General features: G+C 44.4%; 1 protein-coding gene and 1 long non-coding RNA gene across 3 annotated transcripts in view; one reads left to right on the top strand and one right to left on the bottom strand.

The window, feature by feature from the left end:
* Positions 1-23,329, bottom strand: part of LOC129385708 (uncharacterized) — a 105,665-nt gene that overhangs the window by 45,926 nt on the left and 36,410 nt on the right. The window lies entirely within an intron of this gene.
* The window catches only part of LOC129385829 (uncharacterized), a 31,436-nt gene that overhangs the window by 3,523 nt on the left and 4,584 nt on the right, over positions 1-23,329 (top strand). Inside the window, exons 3-5 of the mRNA XM_055072983.1 lie at positions 1,799-1,901; positions 20,061-20,109; positions 21,111-21,285. Coding sequence (XP_054928958.1) covers positions 1,799-1,901; positions 20,061-20,109; positions 21,111-21,285 — 327 coding nt within the window. The remainder of the gene's footprint in view (positions 1-1,798; positions 1,902-20,060; positions 20,110-21,110; positions 21,286-23,329) is intronic.

Here is a 23,329-nt window from a genome sequence, read left to right as displayed (position 1 = left end):
GGGCACATTCGGGTGTAAAGTAGCCCTACGAATAAGTTACCGTTTTACTCAACACACACACACACACACACACACACACACACACACACACACACACACACACACACACACACACACACACACAGATGTGCCATTTGGTACACTATATAACGCAGATCTTAAATGAACTATATTGGGGCCTATTTGAAGGTACATTGAAGGAAAGAAGTGTGAGCCATTAATAAACTAGGTGCACTTCAAAGGTTGCGTGGTGCTTTGGCATATTCATGAAGCAGCCAGGGTTACGGCATTTTGCAGCGTTACTGATCTAATGTTTTATTGGGAAGGGATGAGAGATACCTTACTCTTTCGGGCTGTTGCATTCCGGAGCGAGGTAATTGTTATTGATAGGCGCATCTAGACCTTCATCAATATGGCACTATGCGCCCCTTCGAGCAAGGGAAGTTAGCAGCCATTTAACTATAGACGCTGGAATTAAAATCAGCTAATCAGGTCACAGTACAAGCCATGCGTTCAAAATAAAATTTGGGTGGCACTAGCTTTAAATCCTCGTTTCGACCATCTTGGATATGGACATCTATTCCAAAGTCAAAATGGGCACAGCTGCACCGTGTACCAAGCGAATGGATGCCGTTCGCCTTCGTTCCTTCAAGAATTGCACTTTGTGTTATATATGTGCAACTTATGTTGAGATTTGCATGGTATAAAGCTCACGTGAGCGTCCGTCGTAAAACGTGTTCACGCTCCAAGCTGCCATTTTGTGATGTCACCACACCGTTCAATCACGCCATATTTGAACAAAAATGTGCCATATTGAAACAAACATATCTAAATAGCAGAGATGGAGGAGAGTCGAAGGCGCTAGGCAGAACAGCTTCTTTTATAAAAAGTATATATTGAACCAATATTGACGCAGGTGGAAGCCGCGCCACTAGACGGTATTTGCTTGTTCGTTTGCAAAATAAAACATGACCCTTCAGTCAAAGATTATGAACATGGGGGGAGCAGTTCACAATAATATGTAGCTGTAAAGGAGTAATCCTATGAGCATCAAAAATTCAGTAGTTTATGCTATGGATGTCAGAGTCACGAATCAGTGCTGATATTCTACGGCTAACAGTTCTTCATTGGACATAGTTGAGACAGAAATGGTGAGGTGAGGAGGGGGATGATGGGCGGAAGTGTGACGCCTGACCCTGCCGTAACAGGAGTCGCCATTATGTAGATGTCACAAAGTACAATACTTTGTTGAGATTCTACTGTTTAGCTATTTACCAAAAATCTGCTCAATAGTTGCCTGGCAAACACCGCTCTCCAAGTACAGATAGAGATGCTGTGTGAACGGCTAGGTAGTAAAACCAAACTAGCACCACGACCAAAAAATGGCATTACGTATATGATAATGTCAGAGAAGAGAAAATAAATCGATAATGTGCCCGCAGTTCTCAGGTGCTAATAAAGATAGCATCTCGTATATTTATTGCTATCCAGTAACACAAAAGACGTAAGGTGGGATAATTGGCCATGCCGAATGCGTCAAAGTTGGATTTGGGACATTCACTACATATGCAGACTGTCCTGCTCAATTCGAGGCAGTTGAAAACCCTATCCAGTTTTTACCGCTGTAGTGTGTTCAGTATAGGATTTTGTTTGTTTTTGTTACAATATACTAAGTACAGAAACAACATAACGTTGGTTTTGTCCAGCTACGTGGCATTAGCACATTTCTAAATGCTGGCACAATTTACGTGGCACACCCTGTACATTAAAATCACAAACTCATTTTTTTGTGTTGCAGCCCGCTGCCACGTCAAAAGTCACATTTGCGTATCACCGAGAATAAGGCTCAACTCGACGATGGGAGCTTCCAAGACCCCAAATAAGAAGTGGACATCTTTGTCGTAAGAGCGACCTTGTGATTTGTTAATGACAATGCTTTACACGCAATGTGCTTATTGGTTCTCATTTTATAAATAACATAGATTATTTCATATTGTGATTTATCAAGTATTACCACATGAGGCTTTCGCTGAGCAGTTATAAAGTGTTATACTCGCCATCTTTTTGCTGCGTATTTTCAACTATTTGCTTCGCATCTGTTACTGCATACCTTATGCAGTTGCATAACAAAAATATATAAAAATTTATTACAGGTCTTGTTTAGGCTGAGTATACGAATCTTTTCTCGGCATTCTAACTGATGCACACAGTGTCAAACTGCACGCGCTATTTCTGCATTTTTACGAACTGGGAAATGAAAATTTATAAATAAAACATCATAGTAGAAGTAGCAGAAAATTTTTATGCTGACCTGTAAAGTGCACACACCAGCCGCGCAACATGCATTGCAAGTAGTGAGGAACCGCATACAACAGCTGCTTTTATAACAAATGATGATGTGAGGAGAACTTTGAGAGAGAGATGTCCCCGTGAAAAGAGCGAGAAGGTGGAACAATAGTGAATTTAATCAAAGATCACATGCTAAAATTAATTGCGAAATGTTACACAATGCCTCACGACTTCAAATGTACCCGAGAACTGGAACAATGCCAACACCATAGCAATCCACAAGAACGAAGACATTAAAAGCTAAAGAAATATTCGCCCACTAGCTTACTTCCGGTACTGTATCAAATATTCACGATCATAAATTATATTAGAATCCGAGAAAAACTTCCATTTAATCAACCAAGAGAACAAGCTGACGTTAGCAAGGTATACTCTACAACTGATCATATTCATCGGAAAAATCATTTATTCTACAAGCTTACGGAGTGCAATCAACCCATTTTTACGGTTTTCATAGGTTATGTAGAGACATTTGATTCAGTAGTTAACATGGATCGTAGAGGGGTTGGGCAATCAAAGAGTGCATAATTCATATGATATTATATTTGAAAATATCTACAAATATTCCATAGCTACCTTGGTTCTCGACAAGAAAAGTGGAAAATTGCCTATCAAGAACGCGTCAGGCCATCACTTGAATGGTAGTCATTGCATGTTTACTAGAAGTATTCAAGCAATTAGACTGGGAACGCTCAGAAGTGAGAATCAGCAACAAATATATTGAGCTCCTTCGGCGTGCAGATAACGTTGCTCTTACCAGCAACACTGGATATGAATTCAAGAAATGATAGTGAACTTTGGTCGAGAACTTGAGAGTTGGGTTGAAGAATGTCATGCAGAATACCAAGGTAATTTTAGATAGCCTGGAAATGCAACAAGGATTCATTACCGCCAGTCATCCTCTGGAGTCTGCGCGGGAGTACTTTATCGATGTCATTTACTCAGAAGGGACACTAATCATGTGAATGAAACTGCCACAAAAATAAAAATAGGTTTAGATGCATACAGCAGGCATTATGAAATGGATAACCCACACAAGCTGGTGGGTCAGATGAACAGAAGGAATTGGCCCCAAGATTTCATACAATAACGGACGCCTCCCAACATAGGAATAAACTAGCTGTGTGCTTCATGCAGATGATGCAAGCTTTCGAATTCCTGATCAATTTATTCCTGCGCGCCAGAGTATATCGTTCCCTATAACACTCTGCGGATGTTTTGACGTGCCTTCAGTTTCTCGAGTCAGCATCTGCTGTGGCCTGTTTATGATTTACCACATCTAGTTATAGTTTCCCCCGATTTTCAAAATACCTGAAGTTAAAATCAAAATCTCTATTTTCTGAGCAGCAGCATGTCATAGCATGGTTCTGAAGTACAGGCACTTGATAGAGTGTTCAGTCATAGAATTGTGTGTTGAGCATACGGATACAAATAGCATCTGGACGTAACGGACTATTGTGCAGAGTTGTTGTCTTTCCCTGAGCTGACGATTTCTTAATATTAGATATTATATATACTTTCTTTCTTATTTTTATTTTCTCTACGAAACAGGCGCATGTACTATAGATAACGTGTGCTGTCACTTCAGAGAGAACTTAATAGCGGGCGTTCTTGATGTTGTACCACCGAAAGTCAGTGTTATGACGAGAACACCCATGGGTAGGCCTAATGACTGTATTCCCAGGTATAAAGGCTAAGCGAATTAGGAAACAACAACAAAAAAATATTGGCGACTAACATGCGTTAACTTTCCCCTCGGTGACAAAAAAAATGCCAAATGCTACTATTACCTCAACGTCACGATGAAAAAGTCACCGTTAGGTCCGAAGACGACAGCCACGTTACGAAAGAGCGCAGACTACCAACTCTTTGTTTTTGGTAGAACCAGCAAGATTTATTAAAGACATTATATAATGGCACCACCTGGAGACAGCCCTTTTTTTCTTTTTTGAATACTTTTCCTTCATTTGCCCATATATATATATTGTCTGAAAACGTGTACAAAAAGGTAATTTGATGACAAGTACTTGCAATGCTGAGAAGAACTTTAGGAAAAGTGTGGAATTTGAAAAATAGGCCATCCCTCCGATACATGGCCCAAAAGTGGTTCAAAACAAATGCGGCACACTATATTTTTTTTTCTATAAGCTGATACTAACATTCAAGCGAAAACACGATGATTCATATAACCGAAAATTTAAGCACTAAAGCTTGTTCACAACAAAACATACAGTGTGCTAATATCAAACGGGACCGTCAAGGAAGGCTACCTCCCTGCCAGTTTATGAAACCAATGGCCGTGCTTACACATTTGTCGTCGCTCTGCACATTCTTTAGGAGCAGCCGGGTAGGAACTGACCAACAATTTACATGAGTACATACAGTGCCATTGTATTGCTGGGTTCGCGCATTTTGTTCTTCTTTTCCCTTTTCTGTTGTAGTCAATATACTTTTATGCGCTTTACATTGATCCATATGCGCATTTTCTCGATTCCTCAACACACTACATCACGACATCTGTGACGAACGTGCTCTAAGCACCACCAGTAGACAGCGTATTGAGAGACACAACAGGCTGCTCTAGAAATGTTCCCTTAAGGATAATAAATTACAACGCTGTACCTATACTTTTCTTGGCTTTGCGTGCTAGGAATTATCTTGGGCGATAGCTTCAAATATATTATGGTTTGCAAAATGAGAAACAGATGACGCGATGCGTTTGTAGAATTAGTGCTGTAGCATTATTAAAGCAGCAAGGAGTTCAAGAGGGAGAAGATTGGTGTGGAGGTTCAGCAATCATACTCAACAGCCACACGCAGGCTAGGAGAGGCACTCAAACGCGTTATCACTATATTGCGCTAACAAAAATGAATCGCAATGCGTTGAGAAAATGTTGACGCAAAGCACAAGTTTTTCTGGCCTCTCATATCACCTGAAATAGCGGGTGACTTCTGTGCTGAAGCAGGGTTACAAAAACGCGAACTTACAATGAAAGGTGGGACAAGCGTTCAATGTTCTTCCTCTCTTAGAAGCAACGTCTAAAATGAAAAGTGACTTATCGAACAGGAGAAAACCATTGAAAAATGACAGATATGGCTCAATTTCTCGCGGTTTCTGAGAAGACCAACAAGTTAGATTATGTTTAATGTTCGATTGTTTGCCTGTAGTGTTTACTTACGTCCTGTAGTCAAAATCTCTTATCTGTCCGTCTGGAATATGCTAACCCATTTCATGTCCTATCGAGTTTGTGCCTGCGAGCTTTCCCTAAGCCAGAAGCAGCTGTCCATGCGTTCGGTCGTGTAACTTTACGTCATCGATGTCCAGGCTGACTACATTTTTGTCAGTGTAGACTTGCTCGATGATTTCCGACATTTATTGTAAATAACTTGGATGGTGTCAGTAATGATTACGCTACAAGCCACGCAATTACAGCAGCTCTTTCGAGCAGCTGTGCTACAGACGTGGCCAACAGTTTGTTTCGCAACGTAATTTGACTTTACAGCGCACCATGGAAATTACTGCGGAAACCAAGCTGAAATACATTTCGAAAGTGTTTGATTGCACTTCTGGCTTCTTCTGCACTAAAAAAAAGTCACACTTTCGCATGAAAGGCGATGCATCAATTGCGATAGCCAATTAGTAGATATGTATACGAAGTAAGGATAGTAGCTTTATGGGCCGTATGAACTTGGAAGCATTCGCTTACTAACCGATTTAACAAGAGAGAGAGAGAAATAACGTTATTTGCCACTACAGGGTAAGAAGTTAGGGTAGGTAGGCCTAGTGTGGCTCCCAAATGGGGGCGACTTCGTGGGCCCAGGAGACGAGGGCGAGTTGAGTTTTCTTGTCTGCTCTTGTCAGCAGCTGGTTCCAACCCTCCTCGGAGGGAGCTGGCAGTAATGATTGTCGGGGAGGGCTACCCTCGCATCCTTAGAGAATGTGTGCCCGAGTGGCGAACACTCCATGGTCGCACTTAGTACAGACGGGGTCGTAATCCCTGCCAGTGAATAAATAAAGCCTAGAATGACCTAGAATAAAATCGGTCTGCAGTATGCGAAGCATGGTGGCTTCTGCTCGGTCGAGGTCGGTGTGAGGAGGCGGGTACACGCGTGTCGTCTCCTCGTAGAAATTGGAAATGTCAGCATAGAATTTGGAGGCCTCCGCGAGACCATTCGGGTTCGAGGGGTCGGCCTCCCGGTTAGTTAGGCCTCGGGCGTAACGGTCGAACCCTTAGCATGGTGTCAGTGGGCACAAGCAAACATGAACAAATCACATTTGATGAGCGCGGACAGTCCCTGGCAAAGTGTTGGTGTGAAGAGGCTTATACTGCATTAAAAGACGACGACACAGAAATGCGTGGTACACACAGGCGCTTACTTACATCAGTGCTTATTTTCAGTAAGAGAACCACATATGTTGCAACATCAGAAATCGTCAAAAGTGCGTAGTTTGCAAGGCTAGCCTATCTTCAAACTGATGGGATAACTTTTTAAACAAAAGGGCGTTTGATGATTTTGGAACGCAGTTATCCCCTAACCTATCCATCATTTCGGCTTCGATATTTTTGCGAGGTAACGACCCCTGCTGCTGTAAACAATGGAGTAGTCTTGATATACTCGGACGCACGTGGTACGTTGATCTTCACTTGTACTGGCACGGGAATGACTACAGGAACACGCCCCACTTTTCCTATACATTATGGCGGTGTTCCTCTAAAACCTCACTGAGGCGCATTCCGCATTGAGCAAGCACGGCAGCAAGGGCGAGTGAAGTCACCTTCGTGCGGCCTTTCGCTTCAAGGCAAGAACGGCGAGAAGACAGCGCGCAGAATGGCATCAGCCGTTTCCAGATCCTTTCTAGATACGGTGCCCGACCACACGCTGCCGTGCAAACTACGCACTTGTTGGCGCAGTCGAAGGCGCCCCCCAACCCTCCCGCGCTGCCGCCCCGTTTTGATTCACATCTGGCGCTCACAGTGGTGGAGCAGCTGCGCCGATTGCGCCGAACTGCACCGAGAGTGGATCCTTGCGCCATGGTGCGCGAAAACGACATTTTAGAGGGAAATTGCGCCGAGCTTGTACCAAAGCGGGCATGCGAGTCGAACCTTCCTTCCACCGATGCGTCGCAGCTAGCGTAACTGAAATCAAAACCATAGCAAGCTGTGATCATCATCGTAGAAGCAAGCAGATGCCCGTCAGAGTCGTCCTTTTCGTAATGCACGCATCCTTTTTTTTCTAACGGACGTACAATGTAGCGCCGATGTACTGTATTGCTAGCTATTTATTTCGGTGTTCATCGGACGCGCGTGGTACCGCTTAGTTTGACGAAGGAGAATGTAACATTCTAGGATTAAAGGTTACCTTTTTCAGTGTTTATGGGTGATATTAGCGTCTTGTAGAAGAGCCACTGGGACCAGAATCGCATTTGGTCTATAGTTTAGTATTAGTGAGCACATGACCAGATATGGCGACCAATTTTAGCAACGCCATTTCGCACTTGTGACTGAGCTATCAGTGCGCCCCGAAGTTCGCTACCTGTCGGCGTAGCCTATGCAATGGCTACGGCTTTGCACTGCTGAGCTCGAGATCGCGGATTTGCCTGCCGCTGCAGCGGCCGCGTACTGCGGAGGGAGAGATGGCAAGAACGCTTTTAATGCAAAAATTGCAAAGACGGAAAAATAAGGTTTGTTTGCAGAACTGTATGTTGTGCCGTGCTATATTGAATCAAGTCAGAGAAAGCGAGAACCTACGACACCGTTTGATAGCCGCACATTTACGAGGACTGAGGTCTAATGTGGTGCGTGGCGAGAGCAGCAACTTTGATGGGTGCCGCCGCGTTTGTTGAGGCTATGTTGGCGAAATGGCGTGCCGAGGCAAACACAAAGCCAGATTTGCGTCTCGCGCATGTACAGTGGCGCTGACACCTTTTCTTTGTTCGAAATCTCCCCAATGTGCATGGCATGGCATGAGTGTTTCGCATGAGGTCATGTTCAGTGCAGGCGTGCGTACTCGATCGGTCTTGCAGTGAGCCTTTACCCACAAGCCGTCACTGTGGCATTGTGTTGCATCCTCGTTTGTGGACGATCTGTCTTTGGTGCCTTCTCGGCACCCTATAGAAGAGTCGACAAGCCATGCCGCAGCACCTTTTGTGGGTCGCGGTGTGAGGGAGCATCGCATCCTTTTGAAACCGCACTCTGAAAGTGAGCATCACGTAAACCCGTCGCCATAAGATATCGACTATATCAGTAAAAATTGGCATTGCATATGGTAGGCCTACATGCTTTTATTCCTGGGCCAAAAGTGCTTGCTGCTGCCCCACATTGACTTTTCGCCGGTCCGAGGACGTGCGTAGAAAGCTTAAATGGCTCTTCAACGAGGGCAGGCGAGATTCCGCCTAGATCATGAGTTCTTCTTGCGCGCGACGGACACTGTAGACGTCGTTGATGGCTTTCAAGACACAGCGGCCCAGGCAGGCGCTCGCGCCGAACCATGTATCTACAATTGCTAGTAAGTACAGTGGGGCATATGGCGACAGCTTGGAAAGGTAGCCGCTTAATGCCCCAACCACTGGCACGCGCCGAAAGCTTCGGCGCGCGCTGGCAAGCGAACGCGTCGCTTCGCTTCGGCTGGAGGGAAAGGGCGCGCAACCACTGGAGACAAGCTCCGACGCGCGCCGAAGCTCGCTCCTCGGCTGCGGCGCACTGTTGCTGGACTATTCCGTCTTCATCCGTCAAAGTCCGGCCTAAAACAGCCTGCTGTAAACAGCTTGAAAGAATAAGTTAGTGATCTGTATGCGCTTTTAGATATAAAAAACACGTTTGAATAATGAATATACACCTGCCGCAACAGTTTTTTATTTTTGAAGTAACAATAGTGTACAACATATCGACATCAGCGCTCGCGCGTCGTCTGTCTGCAAGATCGCTTTGCAAACACCTGCACGACGATGCCATATATCAAAAACTGTTGCACCATTTCATTTTTTTGGTAGCTTATTGCACAGCCAACTATGTAAGAATTAGGCGTGCAATGTATAACTGAAAAAAATCAGTGTTGGAAATATTGCCACGTAGTAGTGACGGTAAATAAATAGTGCCGGCTCAATCGCAACGATAGCGGCGAGCAATGTCGGCAATCGAAGAAAATCTCATCTGCGGGTCAAGCGCGTCGGTTTGCATACGGCAGTCGTCGAAAGTTACAGCCTATTCGCTGGTGCCCGCGCGCCTTCCAGAAACTACAACACAATTCGTGTCGCGTATGCAATCAGATTAGCAAGGTTCGTCGACAACAGACAGAACCATCGATAACATTCGCGAAACTTCCGATACGTTCAGGCGCATCGTGCAGCGAGCGATAACATTTAACATTTTTTAGCCGGTGAAATACGGTAACCGGACACAGATAAAGCATCCGTGTCAATATAATTATGCTTGTTGGTACATGAAAGAAACGTGAAAAAGTGGGTTCTGAGAAAATCAGCACAAACGAATTGAAACACCTGTAGCACTCACAGAAAAAAAAACTAGAATAGCTAAAATGTATGTAATTCGTATCTTGTCTCCCCCCAATTCTTGATTCTGTCAAATCTAGCCCATGGAGCACCTCTATTATTCTAGGTTGTTTTGATGCATCAACACCGCATCCGGAGGCCTTCACATTGAGTGTATTGCTACAAAACAATTTCACAGTGTAAGGGCCATGTTCTATTGTAACTGGTTTCCACATATCAAGTTTGCCTTTCTTTACATTAATGAAATGACATACCGTCAGATAATAAAAGCTTGAGAATTAGAGGGTTTTAATAGGAGTCTTTCGTTGCCCTTTGCCAAGTCGTACTATTGAAGCACTTATTCGAATGTATGGGAGCAGCTCATTTGAATAGTATAAGAAATATATCAATAGGTTATTTTCACAATTTATACACTTCGTCACCACAAAAAGAAAAATTGCAGTTTATTGTTTTCAGCCTGCTATGATATTTTGACTGAGAAAGATATATTCAATTTTTTCTGCGAGGCACGGAATAATTGCTGTGGCATATTATTTTATTGCACAACACTGCATACAGTAGCCAGCCATTATTAAAACTCAGAAGAAATTAATAGCACAATGCATATGATCAGGCACATAGCATATTATTGCACTTTCTTAATTCATGCCAGAACGACGACCACAGGCGTCCATCTCCAACAAGGTCAGCATCCATCGTGCCTCCTTACCATCGGGCTTCACACCCTCAGCACGTTCAACCTCAGCTTTGTGGTGTTTAAAGCAACCTCAAGTGCGTCTTACGGTTCCAGGGATAAGAAAGAAGAGCGTCCTGCCTACCTTAAACTTGAAGCAAGCAGCTCTGGATTATTTGCACACTTTCTACTTTGATCGAGTTCACATATATACGGATGGTTCTTCCACTCAGACCAGCTCCACCAGCGCAGTGGTTATACCATCATGATCACTAAGCATCCAATACAAGATTTCTCACTTGACAACATCGACCGGTTCGGAGCTTGTTGCCCTCCGAGGTGCCGTTGATTATATTAATAACCAACCGGCTAATCGGTGGGCAATATTCTGCGATTCGAAGGCGGCCTTATAATGTCTTCTGTCATCTCTCCGTCGCGGGTCATGTGAACAACTCGTGTCGGAGATACGAGAAATGCACCATCACATGATCATGAAAGGACACGACGTCCTGTTTCAGTGGCTGCCTGGTCATTGCGGTATCTCCGGCAACGACCTCGCTGACGAAGCTGCTACGAAAGCCCACGAAGGAGCAACCTTTATTTCTGTACCTTTATCGCAGACTGACACAGCCCAACACTTAGGCAAGCTAGCACACTCTTTTGACATTGGAAAAGTGGCACACACCTGGATTCACTCTACATCGATTGCATTCCCTCGATCCCTCTATGCAACTGCGGCTGTTACCAGGTCTTCTGCGAAATGAGGAAACAGCGCTATGCCGCTTACGTTTGGGCGTCGCATTCACCAGTGCATATGCATTTTTGATTAGAATGGCTGATAGCGCCGAGTGCAATGCCTGCGGTGTCGAGGAAACCATAGAACACCTAATGTGCTACTGCCCATCTTTTGAAGATGAAAGGCAAGACCTCTGCAGAGCTCTCAATCAGCTAGATGGAAAGCCGTTCACCTTGAACAAGATCTTGGGACCATGGCCTCGCATATCGCAGCTACAAAAGGCCACAAAAGCGCTGCTGCGATATTTGAAAGATACCGGATTGAGTCAGCGTCTGTGATCCAGACTGAGTGACCGACTGATATCCCCAGTGGACTTTCTCTTCTTTTAATCTTTCCGTCCCCCTTTCCCTTTCCCCAGTGTAGGGCAGCCAACCAGGCTCAGTCCTGGTTAACCTCCCTACCTTTCATCTATCATTTTCTCACTCTCTTCTTAATTCATGCCCTTTATTTAATTGCAGGAAAGGTACTGCACTAAGATAGTAAGATAAGATAGTATACTAGTACATACTTAAAAAGCACAATTTTATACTACGATAATAATCAATCATTTAAATTTTTATTGTGGTGCCCAGCAACAGCTAGAGAGCCTTTGTAGTGGTGCACTTAACGAGCACTATGTGAGACAAAATGTAGAGAAAACATGAATGTAGTAGACAAAAAAATTGAAGATAGAGAAACAAATAGGGAAAAACGGAAATGCGGAAAAGTAAAAGGGAGTTAATCTTACGTGATTATCTACAGATACACAATACACAGGAAATGAACTATGAAGTATGTTTTGGAGTCGAGTCTTATTAGCACAATCTTGTAACAAGCCCAGGCAACGAATGTGGAATGCTACCTGGTATACTGTTGCGGCACAAACAAATGCATATGATCAAGAAGCTTTAAGGAATGTATAATGTCATGGACCACCTTATACAGGAACAAAAGGTGCGATTAATTAAGACTTGAATGTAGAGGTGCGAGTTGAAGTAAACTTGAGAAGGCTCAACTGTGGTCGCCAGAATGGCAAAAGTGGTGCTTGAAGATAGACATCAATTTATTCTGGATGCGTTCAATGAGGTCAGAATTAGATTTGCTCATTGCACCCCCTCCTACAGAGGCATACTCTAGTAGTTGGAGGCACACAGCAGAATTTCAGAAACACAACAGGTGAGTGGAAATCATGCAATATACGGCATGCAATTCCAAGAGCGTGAAGGGCATCTTGTGTAATTATCTATGTGAAGAGAAGCTTAGCATTTTGTCGAAGTACACACCAAGATCTTTCATTTCATCGACCCTAAGGAGTGGAGCATCATGTGGGGTGTATCAAAATTTCACATGGTGCGTTTTGTGCATATAACTTAATGCCGTAGCGTTGGAAGCATTTAAGAGTACTTATTGCTTCTGCACCAGTTTGAGAGTGAAAAAATGTCTTTCTGGAAGTCGATGCATTGGTGAACACTGTTGACAGTCTGAAATAGTCTGAAAGTCTGAAATGTCGGCACACAAAGTCATGCTGTTCATTTATTAAAATGCTCTTAGCACTAACAGAAAGCGAGGAATCCCATATCGATTCGAACACCTGACGCACTGAAGAGGATAGATATAGGTCGGCAATTAGTAACTGCACATCTAGCACCTGATTTGTGCATGGGCAATGTTCATGCTACCTTCCGAGTGCTACAAAAGGTACTAGACTTTAGGAAACTATTGAAGATGCTTGTGAGAACGAGGAACAAGTATGCTTCCATACGTCTTAACCCTTTCAGACACCACTTTATCCCGTTGATTGAAAAGTTGCTTTCACCACATCTCTTGCATCCTCAGAATCGTAGAAAGTGTACAGCTGCAGCAAATATTAAGAATTTTCAATTGTTTAGCGAGTTTTGTCATGTTTACAAAATTTCGACTCCATGCGAAAACTCACTACAGGAACACAAAATATGAAAACATGTATTATTTCGTGTTTTGAAAAGCTTGAAAAGCACTTATCCAGCCATTTGACAATTATGCCTGGTGCACGACATTGTAAAAAACAATGAAAGAAGTGAACCCGCTACATACAACATACTGACACAGAGTAACAACACCCAGCCGTCTACCTTCCCACTCATTTTGTTAAAACCTTCTGCACATTATTCAAAATTGCAGCACAGTTCCAATAATAAGTGTTTCAAGATGTATGAAACACATTTTAAATACCATTACTTTCATCAGTGCTTTTGCTATTGATGCACGCTCCTGGTGTGCCCAATTGTGTAGACAGCGTCTCAAAGGGTTAAGCTCTGTGGAGGAAATACCATCAACACCACAAGAAAGGGAAAGTTTAAGGCACTTCATATACTTGGAAACGAGGTTTTCATTGACTGTTAGCATACACTGCGCCAGAGTGAGAAGGAAGGTTACTTGAAGCATATTTCACACCATATAGCAAACAGAAATGTTCTGCAAAGGCATCAGCAGTGTTCGAGACAACACCACTATGTTCATGAAGAAGACGTACATCTTTGGCACTCCTTTTAGAAGAGAGAGCCCACAAAGCTCCAGAAATATTTTGAATTATGTGTCACGCTGGCTTCAACACAATGTGGTCAAAGTGATGATTCTAATAATAATAATAATAATAATAATAATAATAATAATAATAATAATAATAATAATAATAATAATAATCTTAGTGGTAACTTGGCACACTAGACTAAAAAGAAGGCTGATGCCTGTATGTTAGAACATCTGATAACCAGCCATCTAAAGCAGGAATTTGCAGGATGCAGAAGACACTTCCTTCCCCTCCACGTGCACACACACTTGCTCAATAACACAGCACGGCACACACGCACACATTCGACAGGTGCACAACACACAAGAGTGCCAATGAAGTCTGGTTCCAAGGAAGGAGAATCCAAATCGCCAGTGGGGTGGAGAGAAAGCTCTGCATGCCAGATATAATCATGGAGTTGTGGTGTCGGGCCATAGAGGCGTGATGAGGGCTCAGGCTGTGCTGACCACTTGTTCAGATGAACTGAAGAAAGATTAGTGCTGTCCAGAGAGACGTCAAACACCCTGCAGTATAGACTAGTGCAATGTTGCGTTGGTATTGCAGGGTGTGCTACTTGAGGGGTTTGAGGCAATCCTCGAAGGCTGGCATGAGCTTGTGACAACCGAAAAGACGGGAGTAATGCCTTCTTCCTTGGAGTAAGTGCCTCCAAGGAAGAAGGTTGGACGTGCAGCAGTTTAGTTGTAGCTGATACGCATGGCAGCACTTACGGTGCTACTACAAAGTTTGATATTGTAGGCCCAGTCGTTCACCTTTACGGAATGTATTTATTGTAAGCACATATGCAGTGCATCGGCATATTGCTGTTGTGGAAGCGTTAACTTGTTAATCAAACACATTCTGCGCAGATGCATTAGTAACTTAGTTTTGAGTAGTTTTTTGTCCTGACTACAATTTATAGTATCGCAGCAAGAAACATTTTAGTTGAGGCTGAAGGCATTCCAGCAGTTTAAGCATACTGACTGCACAAAACACTGATGACACCTTTTCACCTTTCCCACAATGCACTCACACCATCTACACTTTCCATAAGCAAAAAGTGAGATTAAAAATCAATTATTGACTCAGTACTTGCTGCTTCTGAAGCGGGCATTGAAGCAATCGTGGTATACGCTGCTACATGCATAGGTCTTGCATGATGCAGGTCCTGCTATGCACTGCACACAGGGCACACGTTGCAAACAGATAATTTCTTTTTGCAGTGCTCAACTATAACTACACACTGACTCAAACATGACTGCGTTGTCACGTATGCTTCAGTGCGTCAGTGTTCTTGATTGCTTCACGAGCGATTTATGCCCAACTAGCCCAAAAGACGGACGCACTAGAAAGAAGTAAGTGAATGAGTACAGTGAACTTGTACTGAACTGGATTCACATGCCGAATAGAAGAGCGCAGTGTCAGCTGAAACAGGCGGCACGGCTGATTATGTAAGTACTTCCAATAGTTCGGCTACTAGTGTATTTCGCTTTCGGAAGTTATCTTTACCACTGGAAACAGCGCAGAGCTTGCCCGTTAAACTTGAGTCAACCGACACCACACGAAACACGCCGCGGTTGACCATCCCAACTTCCACACGGTTCATTCACCACATCACAGGTCACACGAAGTCAAGAGTGCCATATTTTAAATCACTGCAGCACCAAACGGACCTGAAAATTCATTTCCTTCGACAGAGTTTCTCATGTGAGTTCGTTCACTCGCCAGTTACGAACTCGATGGACGCGCTAGGTCTACGCGTAACGTAAACAACATCGGCGATAGGCGAGTGTTGATTATCCAGACTTCGGAGCTCGTAAACGTGTTTCCATTCGTTTTGAGCACAACAATATGCACATACAACAAGCACAGACGTTGCGGCAATCGTGATTCGGTTGGCTGTTTTAGCAGACGATCGTACCGAGCCCGGCGGAACCCAGTGGGCAGGTTGGATTAGTCGGCGTCGTTCGAAGTCGCTTCGGATCCACGTCGCACTGCCACAACCCACGGTCGTCGGTCGGTTGATCGTGTCGTTGTCGGCCTACTATTAAAACACAGACTGTCGCGCGCGTCGTGCGTCCAAAAAACTCGGACGATCGTTGGTGCCGGCGTCTCCGCACGGTCGGCCATTACAGGCCTAGCAGCCGAAGGCTCCGCAGCCTCTGATTGGTTGACGCCTGCGAGGCGTCGCAGCCTCTCATTGGTGCACGCCGGCGCAGCTTCGCCGCGCGTCGGCAAACTTCTAGCATCGGCAGTACACATAATCGCTGCGCGACGTTCCGCTTCACCGAGTTCCCGACCGACACTTTGACGCATTTGACCCTTCGGCGCGCGCCGAAGCTTTCCGGCGCGTGCCAGTGGTTGGGGCATAAGAGGTAGCTTCAGCTCGGGTGCGCCTATCTAAATACATATAAAAATATAATTCGTTTTTCTCTGCAACCACTGACCCAAATTTGACGAGGTTTGCTGCATTTAAAAGAAAAACTTAAAGTCTAGTGACTGCTGGTTTCGAATTTTTGAGTTAGGTCGTCAATTTTTCATTAGAAATTGGCAAAAATCGGAAATTTTCAAAAACGAAACTATCAACTTTACAACTCTGTAACAAAACAACGAAAAAGAATAATACAATTCTATTAATGGCATCTAATTCTACATCTAAAGCGGAAAAAATTCATATGTTACACATAAATATGAAAAATGTAGTAATATGAAAATACAGCTTTTGCAGAACCCTTGTAACCAACGTAACAAGTTCAGGTAAAATGTAAAATGACATATCGAATTTGTCTGCTTCGAATGATCTAATGGGTGCCGTTTATAGAACCTTAATATCTGTTCTTGATACAGAGCTATGAATTCATAAACTTCGTGCTTCTATTGGTTCAAACGGTCGGATAGTTGAAAATCTTTTTAACAATCTTCAAGCCCTAAATAGAAATTCCGCTTCCAACACTCGTTCCAACAATAGTCCAACAGTTCCAACAAATTATAATCGGTCCAGGGGTTATCTCAGAAAAACGTTTTTGCGTTTTACATGTATTTCAATAGGCCGCGTCGGAAGTGGTGGGCCCGAGATAAAGCTTCCTCTTAATTGCCAATTAGAGTTATTCTAACGTGTTGTGTCTGGAATTTTTGCGATGTCGCATGACTCAAATTGGACGGGCTACCACTCAGATGTATTCGGCTGCAAAAGTAACTTGATGAAGCGAGCGTCAAGTGCGGCTTCAGCCGTCGGGACTTCGTGGACACCACCGCTGCGATAGCAGAAAAGCGTCCACTTTGCATTGCCTGAATAAACAGAAAGGACTTGATGCTATCGCTTGTATGTTCGGAAGGTCTTGCTCCCTGTGAGTGCTCAGCGACGAGCTCAGAATAGCGCACCCATAATCAAAGTGGGATATGGAAGAAAGGTGTGTAGCCGACTCGATAATCTATTGTGAATTCATGAAGCTATTTCTTCGCACACGCACATTCAACTTATTCTGTTCAAGCGTGTTCTAAGATCATAATGCTTCACAACGAAAGTTCTGGCGGAACTTGACCGGGGATGTATTATGAAAACTACGTGCGGACTAAGAAATGAAGGAGTGTTCTTTTCCATTCTCTAAACAAAGCCATGCCTCCGTGTGCCGGCCGGCCCTAGTTCGCACGGGCTCTCCCGTGCTTCTCAATCTCGACGGCAAGTGGTCGACGCCGGTCATCACGCACGTTATTACTGCAGAAAATGAAGTTGCTCTTCCAAAGGGCAGTTGTTCGTTTTTCAGGTCCCTCGAGTAGGCGAGGTGCCCTTGCACGCACATGCACCATTCGAGACCTAAGAGTGCGCATAATCTTTCAACACGTCGCATGCGTCTGGTTGATCGTGGAATATTCGCAGCTACGCACATCATGTTATTTTATTCATGGTAACAGCCCTTTCGATCTAGTTATATTTTGTAAAGCTTTATGCCCGCGTGCCCGAAAAAGAATGTTTAGAAAACCGTACCGCGAAAATTTTAGGACCACGAAGGCTAGCATAACGTGCTTCTTAGGGCCTGCACAGTTACCTGTATTGGGTTGTACGCGGGTGTGGCACACCGTATGACACATGGAGACACCTCTGATGTCTCTCGCCTGAGTGATACCTTAATAGAGTTCAAGTCTAGATGTACAATATTAACACCTTACATGTATACGTTGTGCATAGACAATGTTAGGACTTGACTCGTTTCCCATTTGGTTCGTGGGGAGAGCAGCGGGACTACCTATACGCCCGTCGCCGTTCCATACTGGTGCTATATCGAAGCTAAAGGCTTAGTGACGATATGCTAAGAAGTTTTCCAATCCAAACAACTTGTTGACATCTCTGCGAAAGGCGTGAAATCTTGCGACTCGTCGTCAACAGCACGTTCGCGGTGCCACCTCCAGCGCGATCAAATATGCCAGCATGGCGCCGCACGATAGATGGTGCTGCAATCGCAAAATTATCGCTAAATAGTGGCTATGGCGCTGTTTGTAGCGGACAGATGTGTATTTCCAGAGGTCGAGCGCTGCGAAGAAAGTTTTTTGCGCACGCTTTGCGCTTGCACCTGTTTTTCATTTGCTGATTTCTTAGCCTCTAAAAAATAACGGACTATCTTTCATTTTTCTCTTTTCTTCCAAGCACCCGGTTCTGTCTCTTGTACATTTCGTTTTCCGAGATAGTCGGAACGTTCTTTCGCGCCACGTGCTTCAGCACTTACAACCGTGTGGGACGTGAAATTTTTACATCCTTTAAATAGTAGTTTAAATGTGGCAAGACTAATAGCTACTAGTGGTTTTACTGTGTGTGCATTGGTATCGGGAACATTGCTTTGGTAGGACACTTGAGAGCGTGGCCGCGTGTTTGTAGACGTGCGAACACATGTCATACCATAATTCTGTGCGTCACTCATTGCTTTTCTTTAACATCGTTGATAAGTACTTTGCGGCATTTGAAGGATTTAAATAGTGTGCGAATCGGCTTTTGCTAGAAGGTACGTGCTCCGAAAGCTTCCGTGTTTGCATTAGAAAAAGCTAAGTGAACCAAATGGTATGAAAGACAGCAAAGCGTGCATTGTGCGGGGAGTCCTTCAAGGTAGACGAGGGGAAGGGTGAGAATGAATAAGAAATAGAGTCAATCGGCAAACGCTGTGATGTTGACGCTAGGCTAACGAAAATGGACAATTTCCAGCATGAGCAGGTGAAACAGGCCCAAGAGCCCAAAGTGAGCTAAATACGGAGCGTGCTGCACGGAAGGCGATGGAAAAATGACTTCAAGCAGCCGAGGGAAAGCTGAACAGGGCCGCGATGGTGAAAGAGTACGGTAGTTAAAATGGAATGGAGTCTGCTTGCGTTACAGAAGAGGAAGTGTCAACAAAGCACGTGGAATGCACGCAACGTGGAGAGAGTATCAGTATAGAACTCCACGTGCCTTAATGCGCCCATAAACGAAAAGCAGGAACGGAGGGTCCAGTGGATTTTGCCAAGTCTAAATCACGCAGAAAAGCTTCAGAAAGGGAAGCAGAGAGTGGCCTAGGTAGTAGCGAAGACTGAAAAGGTAATTATCGCCTGGGACTCAAACCTGGCTAAATAATCAGAGGCAAGCTTGGAGAGGGTGAATGGTGACAAAGGAGTGGTGGTAGGAACATTTCCAGAACGAACGTTGAGCGTTGTCATGGAGTGAGCAGAAGGAAAGCTCGCAGAAAATGCCCACGGACGCAACCTTGTCGTAGTAGCAGATGGGCTAAATGACGTCCCTATTGCAAAAACTAGCGGCTTCCAGTGCCCTCCAGTGTGAAACCAGCGCGTTTTTTTTTTACACTGGCTTGCACTGGGGACACTGACGCTCGCTGGAAGTCTGTGGGACACCAATGAGAACACTGGATAAGAGATGGGTCACAGTGGACGGGAAGCCGCTTTCACGGCTATGACGCTGGGACGCAATGGTTGGTGCTGTACACACGCTGGTTCTTGCTGCAGTTCACTGGCTCGCACTGGAAACTGCGCTGGTTGCGTTCGTGCTGCACTGCTGCAGTACGGAAGGTACTAATATTTATCGCTAGATACTAATATCTTGTCCTAAATATAGTTATGTCTTCCAGTCGTAAAAGTATATTTCGTGTCACAGCTTCGAATAAGATGCGTAATGGATCATGCACAGTGTATGCATGTGTATTATTCTACACTGAAAATCACTTTCGTTTTTACAGCGACGCTGTTGTCTCTACTGCGCAAGGAAATTTTCCTGTCTTTGGCGTGGTAAGTAAAAATCTCCCCATACGTGGGCCGATCCCTGAAGATAGTGAAATGCCGGGCTGACTCGCGGCGGAGGTGAAGCAGGCGTTAAGCACTCCCCATACGTGCGTTGGTAGCGAAGATATTGCAATGCCGGGCTGACCCGCGGCGGAGGTGAAGCAGGCGTTAGGCACTCCCCATACGTGGGCCGATCCATAATATAGTGCAATACCGGGCCGGCCCGCGGTGGAGGTGCAATTGGCCATTAAGAGGCCACAGTACACGGCTTCGCTGGTCATCCTTCTTCACAGAGTGGAAGGGCACTGCGTTTTTGTGAATTTCCCTTTTGACTGGCCGGATAGCTGTATTCTCGACAAAATCACGGAAACGCAGCTGACGGCTCATTTTGTAGTAGTTTGTACGCAACCGATGACTGCGAGTTGCCGCTGTGGTAGCAATATTGTGGAGTCGACACGAAACGCAGAAGCCATTCAGACGGATCCGAACGGACTCCCAGGAAGCCTGCCGCTGATTGAGATTATCGCACCGATAACAAAGATGAGACGATCCGAGATCTTCCGCTTTTCCTAGTGTACTAAACAGTATTAGATAAAAGGCTCTGAGCCTCGAATGCACAAATTTTAGCAATCGCCCGGTACCCGCGCCAAGATCGTTCCCTTCCACCGAGCGTAGGCCTAGCGTACACGCCCAGACCGTGTACACGCTATCGGCCCGTCTGGGCTATGGAATCAAGAAGTCTAACAAGGTTAAATTACTCGATAATTCAGATTTCGCATTGGTGTTCTAAAGTAAACAATTTTTTCGTGTCCACAGTGTCACTTCATGAATCGATCAGCACCGATGTGATGCGTTATAAACATAGGTGTACGAGCTGTCGCCGAAGGCTCCCAGCAATGGCCTACGCTTCTAAGACGTGTCGATCAAAACGGATCGTTCAATGAAGCTTCGCCATGTTCCTTTTATTAGCTGCTACTGAAAAACGTTTATTTCTTACCCTATTGCAGGACAAGCCACAAGGCGAGAAGTGCGAATTCACAAGTCAATGCCAACACGGACTGTGCTGCCTATACAAAGGCAGCGACGGACCAACGTGCCAACCAGTTGGAAAAATAGGCGAAAGGTGCACCACGGAAGCTGTGCACGGAGTCTACACAATACGCTGCCCCTGTGTGGATCACGGTAATTCAAAAACGGAGGCGAATACATGATCCAGCGCACGAGAAAAATGGTATGAGGCGCAGAAAGTTGAGGAGGATAGAAAAGGTAACGCGCTCGACCTTTGCTTTGCCACTTCTATCGTCCTGATGTCTCTGAACCTCTTTTTTTTATTTTTCCCACGTGCTGGAACATGTTTATCTCTATATTCCATCTAGCGCAACTCTCTGACCTTAATGCAAAAGCTTGTTTCAGCAGCCACATTTTTTGTAGTGTGATAATAAAAGACGCCGTACAAGACCATTTCGACGCCAAATGTACGGAGGAACTTTTTCCGTTAAACTTTGGGGTAACCACGTCACTTATTGCATGAAAACATTAAAATAAAGTAATAATGTAAGAACGAACTACTCACAACGATAGCAAGCACGTGAGGCCTGTGTTGCTGGGCAGCGTTACAGTACCACAGTACCTGGAAACTACCAGGTGGCCCCGAGCCCACCGAACGGTTATACAAGTCGGGAATCATCATCGAGAAAAATGTCAGGAACATGCAAGAACGCCATTGCCCGTAAACGACAAATGAGTTCGACTGCAAGGCACTTCTAAACGCACACATTTTTATAGTGGGCCATGTTGTCCCCAATATTACTAATTGATAAATAAATAATGCCTAAATCTCGTCATTGCACCACAAGAAGTCTTCGAAAACGCAATTTCTTAAGAATAGCATTTTTAGCCTGTTTCTGCCATAAAACGGCAAACTTGCTGTCGGGCAGATTTACGGGATGATAATTTTTTGAGATGTGGCACAATATTGACTAAACCACGCCTCAAATATTTTCGTGCTAGAATTGTTCTCCCAGTTGGAATACAAAAATATCCTTATGAATCATGAAAGAAAGTCTCTAACTGGATTGTTCACTTGATGGCCGTAAATTCATTGCAGCAAATTAGGTCTCTTAAGAAGTAGTATTTTCACTTTATAGTAGTTGAAAGAGAAATAAATGTCAACCTTTGTGGGCATATTCGAATGTAAAGTAGCAGTAGGAAGAAGTTACCGTTTTACTCCCCACACGCACGCACACTCACACACACACACACACACACACACACACACACACACACACACACACACACACACGCACACACACACACACACGCACACACGCACACACGCACACACGCACACACACACACACACACACACACACAGACACACACACACGTTTTTCTCCAATCACCATTGTGCCATTTGGTACACTATATAAGACATATTTTAAATGAATTGTATTCGGGCCTATTTGAAGCTACATTGAAAGAAACAAGTGTGAGCCACTAATTACCTAGGTGCACTTCAAAGGTTGTGCTGTGCTTTGGCGTCTTTATTAAGCAGTCAGGATTGCGGCATTTTGCAGCGTTATTAATGCAATATTTTATTAGCAGGCGATGAAATACCTTACCCTTTCGAGCTGTTGCGTTTATAAATGGGGTAATCGTTATTGATAGGCACATCTAGACTTTCATTTAGTTGGCAGTATGCGTCCCCTTCGATCAAGGGAAGTTAGCAGCCATTAAGCTATAGACGCTAGAATTCAAATCAGCTAATAACGTCAGAGTGGAAGCCATGCGTCGAAAACACAAATTGAGTGACACTAGTCTTAAATCCGAGCCTCGATCATCTTGGACATGGACATCTATTCCGAAGTGAAAAGGGGCACAGCTGCGCCGTGTACCAACGAAAGGATGCTGTTCGCTTGCGTTCCTTCAAGAAGAAATGGAAAGACGAAACCTTATGTTTAGATTTTCATTGTAAAGCTGACGCGAGCGTCCGTCGTAAAACGTGTTCACGCTCCTTATGCATTATATGGCCGAAATTTTGCCATGTAGAAACGAACACATCTAAACAGCAATCGAGACGCATCGAAGCCGCTTGGTAGAAGAGCTTCTTTTATAAAAAATATATTGAACCAATATTGACGCAGGTGGACGCCGCGCCACTACACGATATTTGCTTGTTCGTTTGCAAAATCGTCCTACATAAAACATGAAACTTCATTTAAATGTA

The sequence above is a fragment of the Dermacentor andersoni genome, chromosome 7 (assembly GCF_023375885.2).
Source record: "Dermacentor andersoni chromosome 7, qqDerAnde1_hic_scaffold, whole genome shotgun sequence".
NCBI classification, from domain to species: Eukaryota; Metazoa; Arthropoda; class Arachnida; order Ixodida; family Ixodidae; genus Dermacentor; species Dermacentor andersoni.
This window is presented reverse-complemented; position numbering and strand designations above follow the sequence as displayed.